The sequence below is a fragment of the Festucalex cinctus genome, chromosome 5 (assembly GCF_051991245.1).
Source record: "Festucalex cinctus isolate MCC-2025b chromosome 5, RoL_Fcin_1.0, whole genome shotgun sequence".
Taxonomy (NCBI): domain Eukaryota; kingdom Metazoa; phylum Chordata; class Actinopteri; order Syngnathiformes; family Syngnathidae; genus Festucalex; species Festucalex cinctus.
This window is the reverse complement of record NC_135415.1, coordinates 14,312,256-14,328,012: the sequence shown is the minus strand read 5'-3', so window position 1 is coordinate 14,328,012 and position 15,757 is coordinate 14,312,256. Positions and strand designations below refer to the sequence as shown.

The 15,757-nt window shown below is 40.2% G+C and overlaps 2 protein-coding genes across 2 annotated transcripts; both read right to left on the bottom strand.

The window, feature by feature from the left end:
* Positions 1-223: 223 nt before the first annotated feature.
* On the bottom strand, positions 224-7,270 carry dmrt2a (doublesex and mab-3 related transcription factor 2a). The gene is made up of 5 exons (XM_077522983.1): positions 7,157-7,270; positions 5,855-5,896; positions 4,566-4,962; positions 3,095-3,197; positions 224-1,421 (listed from the first exon to the last, which is right to left on the bottom strand). The coding sequence occupies exons 1-5, from the start codon at positions 7,210-7,212 to the stop codon at positions 514-516; spliced, it is 1,506 nt and encodes a 501-aa protein (XP_077379109.1). The 5' UTR covers positions 7,213-7,270; the 3' UTR covers positions 224-513.
* A 4,008-nt stretch (positions 7,271-11,278) lies between these two features.
* On the bottom strand, positions 11,279-14,683 carry dmrt3a (doublesex and mab-3 related transcription factor 3a). Its single transcript, XM_077520567.1, has 2 exons — positions 14,282-14,683; positions 11,279-12,427 (listed from the first exon to the last, which is right to left on the bottom strand). The coding sequence occupies exons 1-2, from the start codon at positions 14,649-14,651 to the stop codon at positions 11,439-11,441; spliced, it is 1,359 nt and encodes a 452-aa protein (XP_077376693.1). The 5' UTR covers positions 14,652-14,683; the 3' UTR covers positions 11,279-11,438.
* Positions 14,684-15,757: the final 1,074 nt, after the last annotated feature.

Here is a 15,757-nt window from a genome sequence, read left to right as displayed (position 1 = left end):
CTGATTGTGGCTTCTTGAGACTTTTTTTGTGCCGTCAACCCATGATATATATACATATATGATATATATGATATGATCTACCAATTTCCATGTTGCTATGTAAAACTTGCTTCAGGGGTTGAATTTTCAAATATTTCTTATTTAAATGCAGAAATGGACACAATGACAAAAAAAATGTCTGCTTCCAATCAAAATGTCAGACATGGGCATGAACTGCGAGACATTTTAGGCAAAATCTTCTCGTTTATTGACATGAGGAACTTGTTTAAATACTTTTGACAACGGACTCATTCCACATGCACAAACAGAAACAATATACACTGTACAAAGATTTTACAAGAGCAAAGTGTTCTTTTTGGACCCAAACACCATATTGACAGACAGTAAAACCCCACGTATTCGCAGTTCTCAAATAAAATTACCACAAGATGGCGCCAAAGCCCAGGCAAGTAGTAAGGAAAGTAGTAATTTGTGTCAAGGAAGTATATCGAAGCAATGTCTCGACCAATGACTTCAATGAAACGCTCGACTCATGGCGGGTCTTTTCAAAATGGCCTCCACGGAGAACGAAAGAGACTCGCCGGCGGCCATCTTGGTCCCACCCGGCTTGGACAAAAAGTCTTTGGCGCACCTGTCGGCCATCTTCCCCGCCTGCGCCTCCTTCCCGGCGCTTTCCCTGAGCTTGCGCGCCGCCTCCTGCAGGAGCTCCTTGCAGTACGGCGCCCCCCGCAGGTCGGCCATCGCCCCGCCGCCGCCGCCCTTGTCGCCCAGCGAGTGTTGGATGAGCGAGTGGAAGGTGGAGTTGACTTTGAGCGACAACTCGGCGGCATCCTTGACTTGTCCGAAGCTTCTCTTTGCCGGGTAGAAAGCAGAGTTCTCTCTGGTGGTCGATTTTGCCGCCGGATCCTGCTCCGGCGGGTGACTCTCGGCGGACGCCATCTTGGACTCCCACGCGGCGCCACCGGGCTTCATGTTGTGCGCCGCCGCCGCGTTGAAGAGGCACTGGCGGTAGAGCAGGGCGTCGCCGCGGGGCCACACCACGAAGCCCCCCCGCGGGTAGTGCCGGTACGCGGCGGCCAGGCCCACGCCGGACGAGACCAGCTCGGCGTTGCCGGCGGCGGCCGTGGGGTACGGCACGGCCGCGTCCAAACAGGCGGGGCCCGGGCACAGGTCCTTGGGCGGCGCCTCGGGCGAGTACGCTGACTTGTAGGCGTTGTAGTCGACGGCGTGGTTGCCGGCGAACAGCAGCGGCGAGGCCGGGCTGTTGTCCAGGAGCTCGCGCTCTTTGTACTCGCGCTCCAGCATGATGCTCTCCAGCTCCTTGTCTGCAAACGCTCGCCTCTTGCGCATGCGGTCGCTCAGGGGCGGAGGCAGCGACGGGTTGGCGACCAGGAAGGGATCCGACGGCACCGGTCGGAAACCTGACCATTCGGGGGGGGACAAATGAGCAACTTTACTACATTGTTAATTTTATCAGTCATTTTTCAATTTAGTCTTATAGTTTTAGTCCAGTTTCAATCACGTTTGTTAGTTTTTATCTCATTCACTCTCTGCCCAGTTAAATGGATTTTTGACGTCTATAGCCGTCAATGGCAATGAATGAGTTACTCATAGTCAATCTCATCCCGTTTTTATTTAGTCCATTTTTAGTCAACCATAAATCTAGCCTTTTAGTCTTTATTCAGTCCAAGAAGTCATCATTTTATTCATCTAGTTTTAGTCAACAAAAACTGTCAACGTTTTCTCTAGTTTTAGTCAGGACAACCATTTTACCCCTATGTATTTTTTGTTGGCAGATAATGTTGAACATTTCAGATCTAAAACTATTTCACATGAAATTTTCTGTCATCTTTTTGATGAAAAACAAATTTCAAATGTAAATTTAGTCTTAGTCTTACTTTTAGTCCAGTTTAAATCACGTTTGTTAGTTTTTATCTCCTTCACCCCAGTTAAAATGGATTTTTGACGTTTTGAATTAATCATAGTCAATATCATCTCGTTTTTATTTAGTCCATTTTTAATCGACTATAAATCGAGCCTTTTAGTCTTTATTTAGTCCTAGTCATCTAGTTTTAGTCAAAAAAAACTGTCAACGTGTCTAGTTTTAGTCAGGACAACCATTTTACCCCAGTATATTTTTTGTTGCCAGATGTTGAATGTTGAACATTTCAGATCTAAAACTATTTCACATGAAATTTTCTCTCATCTTTTTGATGAAAAACAAATTCACACACAATTACTGTATATCAACAAGTGGCTACTATGGCTCCATTCTACATGAGCTATTAAATTAGCCAGTATTAGTTAGCGGTCGGATTTAGTGTTAATTTCATCTGCCATTTTTAAATTTAGTCTCAGTTTTAGTCCAATTTCAGTCACGCTTGTTAGTTTTTTATCACATTTAGTCCGTTTTTAGCCGACTATAAAACTGTCATTATAGTCTTTATTTTAGTCCAATACAATGTAATTGTATTCGTGTAGTTTTCGTCAACAAAAACTGTCAAACTTTTAGTCTAATTTTAGTCAGGACAACCATTTTACCCCTGTATGTTTTTGTTTGTTGTTTTTTTTTGTCAAAAGATTATATTGAATCTTTCAGAACTATTTCACATGCATTTTTCTCTCATCTTTTTGATGAAAAACAACTGTAAACAGCAATTATAGGGGCTACTATGGCTCCATGCTACGAGCTAGCAAGTTAGCCAGCATTAGTTAGCAGTTGTATTAACATTATTGTTGAAACGTTATAGCCATTGGATTAATGTTCATTTATAACTAGAATTTACTTGTTGTTGTTTTTTACCTTTAACTGTGAATTCACCTCATGTCTGTCGCATGTTTTTGTGCTGCGTCACATGACAGTGTCACACAGTGACAGATTAGCAGAGACTAGATTTTTCGACTCGTTTTTGTTCATGAACTAAAATGTTGATAGATTTTAGTCCAGTTTTTATGAAGTGAAGGACATTTTCATCTCATCTTCATAAGTTGATTGACTGATTTAGTTCCAGTTAATGTTTATTAAAGAGGGTTTTAGTCTTGTCTAGTCTAGTTTTTTTTTTTTTTTGTTTTTTTTTTTTTGTTTTTTTTTTACCTTCGAGGATGCTTTTGGCCAGCAGAGTTGATGGACGAACATGTCTCTGATAGATGGGCCTCCTCTCGGCTGGAATTTGTTTCCCAGACAGGCCTTTTTTGTCCTGATAGACCAAAAAAAACAAAGAAAAAACAATGAATTAATCCGTAAATAAAATACATTCGTCTCAGATCAAGTCACAGCTGCCATTAGATATCTGTTCGTCTCGCAAATGTGCCTACATGGCAGACATGCTTCATTGTTAACTCAGAATTAAAAAAAAAAAAAAAAAAAAAAACATGTCGGTTTAAACATGTATCATGTCTGAAATACTGGCACCATGTCACACGTGTCACAACCCTGTTTGAAATAGAATGGCCACGTTGAAAAAGAGAGTTGTCACAACATGTTGCTATTGTTTTTCTCAAAGTGCCTTTTTAAATTCTATCTTATTAAATCACATTCAATCATGCAACCTCAAACAACCACAATTTCATTGCTAAGTGAATCCAATAGCAGATTAGATTTACAATAACATCCTAAAATTGTGAATAATAATAAGAAGAATATCTTTATTTTTTGATGACAAAACACTATGAGCCCAAAATTTTATGCAGGAAATATCGGCAAAATAGAAGAACAGAATAGATTATATTGACATTGTTGCAGTCTATGAGTTTGAAAATAAGTAAACTCTTGAAAATACAGCAAATAAATTGATAGATTTCTTTTTTATACATAAAATACTAAATGAATTGCATCTTGGTGCAAATGTGTATATTTTACAGGACTATCTCAGAAAATTCGAATATTGTGATAAAAGTTCATTATTTTCTGTAATGCAATTAAATAAGCAAAAATGCCATACATTCTTGATTCATTACAAATCAGCTGAAATATTGCAAGCCTTTTATTGTTTGATATTGCTGATTATAGCTTTTTTTTTTTTACTTGGTCTGAGGAAATATTCTAATATTTATACTTGAGTTTAATTAAGCTGTAAGCCATAATCAGCAATATTAAAATAATAAAAGGCTTGCAATATTTCAGCTAATTTGTAATGAATCCAGAATGTATGACATTTTTGTTTATTTAATTGCATTACAGAAAATAATGGACTTTATCACAATATTTTAATTTTCTGAGACAGTACCATATATTTTAAAAATGTGTTATAATGACATAAATGTTTAACATAAACTCTTAGTTGCAATTGCACTAAAATGAGATGATTGCTTATAGTTCACTTTTTATTTCTACTTAAAATTGAAGAGTGCATGAAATATGGAATCGTGGTGCAAATGTAGAATTTTTCAAAACATCAGACAGACAGACAGACACAGACAGAAGTCTTGAAACACTTTCTAATGCTACTGAACAGAGACGTGTCTCCAAACTTTCGACTATACTCCAGAAAATTTGATATTATAGCAGCGCCCCTACATCACTTCCGGTTTTCTTCGCGCGAACGCGACTGAATTCCGTCGCTCACCTCTGTGGCCTGCTGCCTCCGTAGCGCCACCTGCGCGGCCATGACCCGCTGCCTCTCCACCACCAGCAGGCAGTTGGCGCACTGGCAGTCCCTCCAGCGGCAGAAGCGTTTGTGGCCCTTGAGGCACGACACCACGCCGTGGTTGCGGCAGCGCGCGCACTTGGGCGTGCGGCTCAACTTGCGCTGCATGACCTCGCCGGGGCTCAGGCCTCCGGGGCCCGGCTTGGCGGCCGCCGGCGGGGCGTCCCCGTGCTGGTGCTGGTGCGGGTGCGGGTGCGGGTGCGGGTGCGGCACGACGTTGTCCTCCTCCGGTCGCTCGCTCGCCTCGTCCGCTTCCGCCTCGACGCTCTCCACGTCGATCTCGAACTCGCAACCTTCGGTCATGTTTGCAAGCGCCCTGGGTCAAATCAAAGGGACTTTTTAGTAAGATTGACTTGATCGTTAATGGCGTGGATATGAGATTAACTAACATATAAAACTCTAACTTGGAACTATGTCCAGATTTTTTCCATCTGAAGTTTATCAAAAAGGACACTATTTATTCATTTATTCCGTCTGGATTAAAATTCTGCACTTTTTTGTTTTTTATTAAAGCATTATATAGTCTGGATAATTCAGTACTGAAAAAATATAACGTTTTTTTAAATTTACGTTTTGGTGAACTTTTTTTGTCCCAGAATTGAGAGGAAAATACAATACAATTCAGAATAAAGCCTATATTTGAACTTCGATTGGCCTATATGTTTAGATAGATAGATAGACAGCATTATTATTATTTTGCCATGTTAAGATACAAAATATGCACGTGTGTGAGTAATAGATATTCAGTAAATGTATATATTCATATTCATATTTGTCTTCATTTCGTAAAAAAAAAAAAAGTCAAGTCATGAATTATGATGAAGACTTAACGAATAAACAACTTTTTTTTTTTTAAAGTGATGTCAAACGGTGCAGAATTTTAAACCAGGTCTGTGAATTATTCATACGTTTGTTTAAAATGCAACTTTTTAATCAATATTATAGTAAAAACAAGCATAGTTTTTTTTAACTATACTCAAAAGTGCAGAATTCTAATCCAGACTATATGGATAAATAACAAACAAGTTTTAGCTCTTGCAGTCCAGGAAATATTCATGATTATGGCCTACACCAAAACTGAACATCCAAGATATACTTAAACTCTGTCTTAAATTAATAATTAAAAAATTCAAATAAGACAATATTAATACATGCACTGATTATTTTTAGTGGCAAAAGTGACGTCAAGAATGCAAATAAATGTTTACCTCCACGAGTGGACGTTCCCTCCACTCCAAGTGTTTTCCAGCCTGCTGGAAAGCAGCGATCACTTAATTAGCTGTTAATTGGCTGTCTGGCTGTCTGTCTATCTGTCTGTTTTTTTTCTGTCTGTGTCTGTTTGTGTGTGTGTGTGCCTACTGAGCCAAGTTTCCTCGTGCAGCGCCAGCTCACCGCAATTCTTCTTGTTAACCACGCCCCCTCTTATCTGATTGGCTGCCTCTTGGACCAAATAGAAAAAAAAGAAACTGACCAATAGGGAGTCTCTTAGCTTTCGGAGGCGTCAAATCTGCTTTGTGAACCTCGAATCACAGTTTCACTGGAATAAAATAGTTTTTAAGGTGAACCGAAAAAAGATGGTTTTGTTGGATTTCTGTTATAGTGTTTCAAGTAAACATATTTTGTAAATAAAGTTGTTGTTTTTTATATTTTAATTTTGTTTAAACAAAGACGCATTTCATGTTTTAAAATAACATTTATAGGTTGTCACTTATTGTTTTTTTTGTTTCATGTATTTCCATGAATGTATCTATATTTTTTGTGTCGTATATATTTTTAGACAATAATTATATAATAACTGTAACAAGATTTGCCCATTATTGACTCAATTTATTTATTTTTTTCTGACTCAATATTTTCCTGTTTGGTCAGTAAACTGAGCCATGATTGGTCGTTACTTACTTCCTCAGCACAGGTGATGTCATCATCCCTCGTCAGCAAGTAGAAAAATACTTTTTAAAGGTGTTAATTGTACATGAAAAATAAGGAATTTATCAAATTCATTCTGGACAAAATATGAACTTTTCACTGCTGAAAATGGTTCAATGAGTCAAGTATCCCTTAAAAAAAAAAAAATTATAGTTAGAAGGTAACATTAATCCAATGGCTATAACGCTCCAACGATTATGTTAATCCGACCGCTAACTAACGCTAATTTGCTAGCTCATAGCATGGAGCCATAGTAGCCACTGTAATTGTGTGTGAATTTGTTTTTCATCCAAAAGATACAAGAAATATGTGGAAATAGTTTTAGAACCGAAATATTCAACGTAATCTGTTGACAAAAAAAAAAAAAAAAGTTAAATGATTTAAATGATTGCCATGTTGACTAAAACTAGACTAATAAAGATATTTTCTTGGACTAAAAGACTAAAATGCTCGATTTATAGTCGACTAAAAATGGACTAAATAAAACTGGGATGATGTGGACTCACTATGATTAAAAAAAGCGCGATTGAAACTGGACTAAAACTGAGACTCAATTTCAAAATGGCGGATCAAGTGAACACTACCTTGGACCAGCTTTCACACGTTGTTGTGGCTTCCAGAAGAGTGGATGGGCTTGCATTCTTGCCCATTGCCTCCATAACAACGTCGACTCCCGAGCGCTTACCAAGGCCAGCTCGCCCTAGCAGGAACCAAACTCTGCCAACCCCATCCTGAATATCGACAGCAGCCACAATACAACCTTTATCACGACAGCCTTGAATGTTACAACAAATCTCCAAACAGAATTCGAGCCGGACAATATTTAGATTCTTACAGGAACAGCAATCCATGTTTATCAACGCAGGTGTGTAAACAAGAGTTCGCCTTGGCAATGTCAGCAAGTAATCTATGCAACACCAGTTTTGGGTAAGATTCTCTTCCAACCGGACTTTTTTTTTTTTTTTTTTTACAGAGGTGCTGCTTTTATCTCATTCACTGCAATAAAAAAAATGAATATTTGACATCTATTGACGTCAATGGCAGTGAATGAGTGAATGACATAACGACGACAATATATTGTGGCAGTTTTAATATTGCGATATCACAATATTGCCGATATCGTTACATCCCTAGTATATACAGTACATATTAGCAAATATTTATAATAAACCTGAATTCATTTTTTTTTAAAGTGTAATAACAATGTAACAACTGCGTAATAAGCCTCAATCTACGATGACACTGATGATTACATCCTGGTGTTCTCTGGGGTCCTAACTCGTCCTCCATGTGTGGAGAAAGGGAGGGTTGAGTGTGTTTTTTGGGGGGTGACGAGGGGGGATGAAGACCTGCAGGTGCAGCTTGACTCTCCACTTGGTCTCTTAATTTACGACGGGGGGTTACGAGCGGCCACCCCGCGCTGCAGTTCCCTCGCTCGGAATGCTTTGATCCGACTTGGCCCAGGCCACCGCTCGGGTCGGAGGGATGAGCTCGTCACCAGGGTCCGGACACCTCCAGGTGTAACGTGTTCTCTGTGGTTCATTAAGGACCCCTGGGATGATACGTTGAAGGAATTCCTGGCATCCTTTTTTTTTTTGTACGGAAAAAAAAGTTACACCGGGAAATGTGGGGCAGCCTTGTAAGACCATGAAGGTCTTCCAGAGGTCCTCGTGGAGGCTCTCAATTTCTTTGAGAGGCGGAGTCCTGGATTCTCAATAAAACTGTCATGGTTTGGGTTGGGTTTTGTCTTTTTTGTTTTTGCTTTTGTCAGGGTTCTAGTTTTGAGTGGGTTTTGTTTGAGTTTATCCTCATGTTTCTTTGTTTCAGCCATGATCTGCGTTTTGTTTTGTTGTCCTTGTGTGCCTCTTGTCAAGCATTGTCATGTTCACCTGTGTTTGCTTGCACTTCCTCACATGTCAACCAATCAGCATCCACTGCCACTTGTGTCTTACCCAGCTGTCTAATTGTTAATTAGTGTATGTGTATTTAAGTTTCTTGTCTCCCCGCTGTCCGCGTCAATTCATGGTTGTGTTTCCCTCACGTCATGCTGCCCGTTTTTTTGCCCTGAAGTTCCCACCATTTTTGGGATGTTTTTGTTTTTCTCAGCTAGATCCTTGTTTTGTTTAATTAAATCCCTTTGTGATTGCACCCTCTGCCTCCTCGCCCTGTTTCCCTGCACCTGGGTCCTCTACCCTCCATACCCTAACAAAAACTGCGCCTGTGAGTCCGGCATGAGGGCAAAGCCAGCATGGCTATTTTGCATTTATTTATTTATGGTTTCTCCTGGGTCGCTTGCGCAATTCATTTTGTAGCACATGCGCATGTGCTGGTCTGCCAGTCACAGCGGTGGGCGGCACTGGCAGTAAATTTTATTTTTACAGCGAATGACAGTCTGTCAAAGTGTTTGTTTGAGCTTTTCCAACTACTATTTGAGCTAATGTTGTACACGTAATACAACGTTCGTGACAGTATATCCGCCATTTTGGTTGTTTGCTTTCGCCTCAAACGGTTTCAGTTCACAACTGGCAAAAAACAATTCGGAGCTATCCGACTTCCGACAGTCCTCGAATGCAGCATAAGAAACATGTTATTTTGGACAATATGAAATGTTTTAATCGCACAAAAGTTTCATTTGTGTGCAAATACTGTGAATGTTTGCAACCTGTATAGACACACTCAGAGTTGAAATGACACTTTAATCACATCGCGTTATTTGGAAGTGTCCCGCTGAGAAGGAGGAGGAGGTGCACAGAGGAGCGCTGTTATGCTAATTAGCCTGTGATGGACTCACAACACATGCGCTTAAAGACATAAGCAGACGTCGCGAGCAGCATTTGTCTTCGTCTCAAGTACTTTGACACCTCCTCCACCCTGACCAGTCAAAACACAGCAGTCAACAAAAATCAGCTTTAAATCTGTTGTTGATTGTATGTTTGTTGTTTGGTATTATACATGTTTAGTTAATATTTTAGTGTTTCTTTTTGTTGTTGTATTTTTTTTATTTTGTTAAGAAAACAGTATTACTTCTACTGGGCCCTTCAGCCTTGCCCAGTTGTTTTGTAATGTATTTTTTTAATGTATATTATAAGGGGGAAATAGAAATAAAAGTTATCGTTATGAACTCGTGAATTCATGCAAAAAAAGTTTCATGTCCATCTTTTTGTTGTATTTTTTTTTAAATTGAAACTTTGCATTTCGCATTCACGACAATAAACATCAATTCCAAGTTTACATCTTATTTACATTCACAATATTGAAAACAAAAAGCAATCAATAATTAAGCTCTTCTAATAATGAAAAGCGTCAACTGTCATGTTGACGTTTAAGCACGAGATGTCAGACTAAAGCAAGTAAACACGACTGAAACGGACCGGCTATCGATGGAGTCACTCGTCACATGCTGTGTAAGCACTTCGCCAGCAGATGGCAGCATTTGACATCTTATTTGAATGGAAGAATACCGGCCATGCTCACTGACTCCTGACATGGAGTTAAATATATTCATATATGACAATCATAGAATATTACACTACATAATAATAATAATAATAATAATAATAATAATAATAATAATAATAATAATGTACTATACTTTAAGCATTTATTTGTTGTTTTCTTAGATGATACCTCGTCTGAGCTGTAATGGCGCCACCTGGTGGACAAGAAGACCACGTTGGCTGGAGCCTGGTGAGTCGCGTGTCAAAACATTCTGTTATATATTTTTTAAACGTACTATCTCTGTTATCTTAAACCTTTACTTAAATCCTAAAGTAATACATGGCCAGCAGTTCTTTGTTGGGTTTTTATTTTGGAATTTGGCCCTCGCAGTGCGTTTGGCAACGTGTTTGTGCATAGAATGAAAGATTGTTGTGAACGAGGCTGGCCTCGTGCAATTCATATTGTCATCACATACTGATGGTGTCAAAAATCGTTATGTAACTTAAAAATATTGCTCATTAATTACACTGCCATTGGTTACAATTGTATAAGATGCACCAGCTCACTAGCGTTAGCGGCTAATGGCTAGCTGTGAGTGGCAAATTAAACGATGGAGGAGGCCATTTTTTTTTTTTATTAGCGCAACTAGGGGGCTACATAGGACCTCGCACTTCCTAATCAGATGCATGACAGAAAGGCCATTTTAAAAAAGGACAAAATATGTGCATATGTTTGTTTTGATATTGAACAAATGTACAGACGAGGATCTTATATATTAAGCCACTGTACGTGTGTGTATCACTATTATTCATTGTTTTTGAAGCACACAAATTTAGTTACACCATATGCACTTCAAACAAACTGTCAACGGTTCTTTTTGTTTTGTTTTTTTAAATGGCTCTTTGTTTACTTTTGATCAATGTTGTCAGTTGCAACATACGTTGCAATCTTTCAGAGCTGATAGCGTCGCTAAGCAAAGTGGGGAAATAGGTTTGTGTTTGTGTTCCCCACTATCTCTTCTTCTATGGTGGAGAAGTACAATCTCGGGCTTTGATGTGCTCTCGTCTGCCATCTAGAGGCAAACATGAATTTAAACTGCTTTGCGACAGTAACAATTCGTAGTTGAAAAGACTAATTGAAGGCCATTTGTTTTTAATTGTGGGTTTTTAGTGTTGAGTTTTGATGTTTAAATTGTGTACAAAATGTAGGTTGTGGCTGTACAAAATGGAGGTCGTGGCTGGGCTGTACGAAAGCAACATTTGACACAGTTGACATTCCCAGTGTTTGTTTATTATTCACACTCAACACATGCTGACAATCATGACAACATGCTGACAGGAAGTAGACGAAGTTTGTACATTCAAAAGTGGCGCTCACTTCATTGTTTGTAGGGTCCCGTCCAAACAAACCAAAAAATAAAAACGCCTTCTAGCCGGACGAGTTCATGATCCGTGAGTCGGCCGAATCGGAGCGTTCCTCGTAGTCCTCGTCAGGCGAGTACAGACCCGCCTTGGCCCCGGGCCCGCACACCTCGCCCTCCTGGATGCCGCCGCGGGCTTCCTCGGTGACCCTGATGTGGTGCTGGTGTAGGAGCGAGGCCCCCCGGAAGACGGAGCCCCCGGGGGCGGCGGCGGCCGGGCCGAAGGGCGACACGTACTGGGCGGCGGCGGCGGCGGCGGCAGCGGAACGCAGCTGGTACTGCTGCTGCAGGGCCACCGTGTTCCACAGGGTCACGTCGTTGGGCACCAGGGCGCCGCCCGGGCCCCGGGTCAGGGAGTTGCGCAGCACGAGCGGGTAGCGCGGGTGCTGCAGCGGGACCCCCAAAGCGCCCACCGGGGGCGACTCGGACGCGAAGCGTAGCGAGTCCGGTACCCTGAAGGCGGAGCCCACCGACCACTTGGCGGAGGACGTCACCGGGTGGTAGGAGCCCAGGCCGTGCTCGAAGGGGTGCCCGCCCGGCGGAAGCACCACAGGGTCCGGGTGGGAGTCCGGGTGCGGGTGCGGCGCGCCTCCGCCGTCCGGGCCCCGGCTGGACAGCAGCACCTCGATGGCGCCCACCAGGTCGCCCCCGCAGCCTCGGAGGATGAGCTCCAGAACAGGCGCCTTGTGGCCCGGGAAGATCTTCTTGAGGACCTCCAGGGGGGGCCGGTTGGCTCTGAGGCTGAAGGGAAGGTTGACGGAGCCGGCCAGACCCTCGATCAGCACCCCCCGGGCCTCTGGACTGGCCGGCCTCTTCTGAGGACTCTCTGCGGCGTTTTTGGCCTCCTTCTCCCCCGGGTGGGCGTCGGGGGGGTCCGGGGTGTAGCAGGAGTTTGGTTTGGAACCTTCTGGGGAGCTCACCTGATCTGGGTCCCGTTCACCGGGGCTTCCCCCGGTCTCGGTACCAGACACGTCCCCGCTCCCGTCCTCTGGACCTTCTGCAAAACAGAAGGTCGCACTTTTGGTTAATATTTAATGCAAAGCAATGACTCAATTGTGGAATAATTAACTTGCATAACAAGCCTTTATAGTTTTTTTGTGACATGCAAATTTTATGATCAACCTTGTGAAGTCTGCCTAGCAACAGGTGACCACACAATCCTTTAAAAAAAAAAATTGAAATTGTTGTGCTGCTAAGTCTATATAATAAGTATATATAAAATAGTTTTGGTTTAAAGATTTATTACATTATTTGCATTGTGAAAACTAATTAGAATTTAATTAATAAAAAAAATGTAAAATGCACATTAGACAATAAAAGCGTTTGTGTTCTACATTTTTTGTAAATGACACTGCATTTGTTTTTACATTAACTTATATGTGTTGATTTTCATGTCACAATTTTTTTTTAGACATTTTTGACAATGTTTCAGTTTTTTTTTTTACTGTACCTGAGAATGATTTTCATTTTATGTAATGTTATATTACATATTATGTAATTTAATATATTTTCCATAACGTTCTTTTCTCACAGAATTGTACAACAATATGTTTCTTTATACTTATATAACTGAATTTGTATATTGAGTTAATGTATGTTTTTTATGGGAAGTGCAGCAACTGGTACTTCTTGACTCCATGGCCGATACAAACAAAAAAACAAAACAATGACAAAAAAAGACCATTCATATTTATATAAGTTTGTCCTGTGCTCGGCTGTTCAGTCAACGTACCGATTGTGTAAAAACATCAACTGTTGCCTAGCAACATTTTTATCTCAAGATGAGAGAAATATGAAAACAACTTACCGTTTGTCACTATCTGATTGATTGCTATCGTTTTGAATTCTCTTATGCGCAAAAAAAAAAAAACCCAAAAAAAACCCGTCAAGCATTAGATGGACAAAAATGTAACATATATTTAATTCAAGGTATCCTGAGCATCTCAATTCATATTTACTTTGGCAATTTTTTTTGTAACGTTTATACGGGACAATAAAAGAAATGACCGATAAAATGTTGGATACAAATGATGTACGTGGAGGGATTTAAAGATTTCATTTGTATTTGAACATGAACATCTCGATACGCTCATGTGTCTAATTTTGCTTTAAAGGCCGAGTGTCACCAAAAAAAAAAACACGTAATTAAAAAATATGATAGACTCCTTTAATCCAGGTCCCCTTAAATGTTTTTTTTTTTTACATTATCATAACGAATAAATTATGTTAAGAAATTTTCATATGCACGTTTACACCACAATAGCAGTTATACTAAAAATGCCTTTTTTTTTTTTTTTTTGCAAAATGTAATTTTTAAGATGATGAAATACACTAAATGTCATCCTCATCTTCCTACTTTAAATAAAATATTTATTTTGTTACGTGCAAAAAAGCATGTATTTTGTAGAAAATAAATTGCAACTTACATAAATTACAATGACAATTTTAAATATGTGCCTTAGACGTGAAATGCAATTTAGTCCAAATTATGTATCTTGTTTGTATTTATAACAATATTCATTACATATTGAATGTAAATTATATTGGCTTTTTTTTATAACACGAAATGTACAATTTAGTCCAGGTTTCTTCCACCAATGTTTACAACTAACTATTCATTTTAACAATGTTAGAAGAATCATATCAATCCGTTTTTGTTTTGTTTTTAAGAATTTGATTACTGGACAGCAACTCACACGTGTTAAAATGTGAATATAATCAACAATATGCACATCTAAAAGCTATATTTTTCTTTCTTTAACTCAAAAATGTCTTACACGCTTATGGCGCCTGCACTAAAAATGACTTGAATAGATCCAAAAGAAGTGTTGACATGCAATCGCGTCCTGACCTCGCCCTTCCTCCGCGCTCCTCCACCTGGCTTCGGGCTCGCCGCTGGTCGCCGCCGCCGGGGTCGCCGGCGCGGCCCCCTCGGCCGGCACGACCCGGAGGGCCTCCGGGATGAGGCTGTCCAGGCTCTCGTTGGCCTGCTGCCGGCGCAGCGCCACCTGGGCGGCCATGACGCGCTGCCTCTCGATGATGAGGATGCACTTGTCGCACGCGCAGTCCTTGAAGCGGCAGTAGCGCTTGTGGCCCTTGAGCCACGACAGCACGCCGTGGTTGCGGCAGCGCGCGCACTTGGGCGTCCGCTGGAGGGGCGCCCGCGGCGGCTGCGACACCGGCGCGCCCACGTACAGGTACGGAGAGCCGAAGCCGTTCATCGCCGATCAGCCAACTGGAAGATGAGAGGGGACCAGAGTGAGGGGACCGGGTGGCTTGGTGGTGATGGAGGGGAGGGGGGGCAACTTACGACACACGCCCACTCAGCCACCCGGCTGTCAATCAAAAAGTGCACGTGACCTTTAGGTCTTCTTTGAAACACCTCAATAAAAAGGTGCATTTTGTAAGCACTTTTTAAAATGATTATTCCCATTCCATTGACTCTCAAGCATCCCTTCTCATTCCAGGAAATGTGCAAAAAATATTTGTATCTTTTATTTTATGAAACCTATAGAAATAAATAAAGTCACGTGAACATAAAAGTATTTTTTCAGTCATAATGTTTCATTCTTATTTTAGGTTGTTTTATGTGTTAGTCACTGAGAAATTCAACATATTGTTCAAATCAGGCCAAAAATAAATAAATAAATAAATAAAATGTAACCAAACTTAAAAATAGAAAATATAATGGTGAGGGGGTGGATTAATTAGGGCCTGATCAATGTGGTTGGTTTTTTTTTCCCAGGCCAATGCAAATTCCATTATTTCCAATAACTGATTAATCGGCTCATTAATTAAAATTATATATGTAATAATCATAAAATAACATTTTTTTGCTCACTTACAAAATATATGAATAATATGCACATTTTTTTAAAATGCTTTATAAATAAAGTTGATTTGAGTTTTCTTATGTTGTAATATGTCAATGCATGTTTAAAAAAAAAATAATTCAGCAAAATTGATCAAAGGTATCAATATCTTTGCCAATTTTGAAGTTATTATCAGACGATTAATCTGTCAGGCCCTAATATTAATATTATTGTGTACAGCATTATGAGGATGTTTTTGGTGGGCTTTTTACATTTCAGTGTATCTGTTTTTTTTTTTTTTTTGTTTTTTTTTGTTCCCCCAGGTTGGTTAGTTAAGAACCATCTCTCATTTGCAAAGACGACCTGGACAAGATGCAGCAACATCAGATATTTGTTTTGAGAACAGCATCAAATTCCCCATAAGGTAAGAACAATATTCATATTTCTATGTCAAGTTAAAATATAACTGGGAGTATACTTAAAAAAAAAACGTGGAGAGCATTTTTTATTCATAA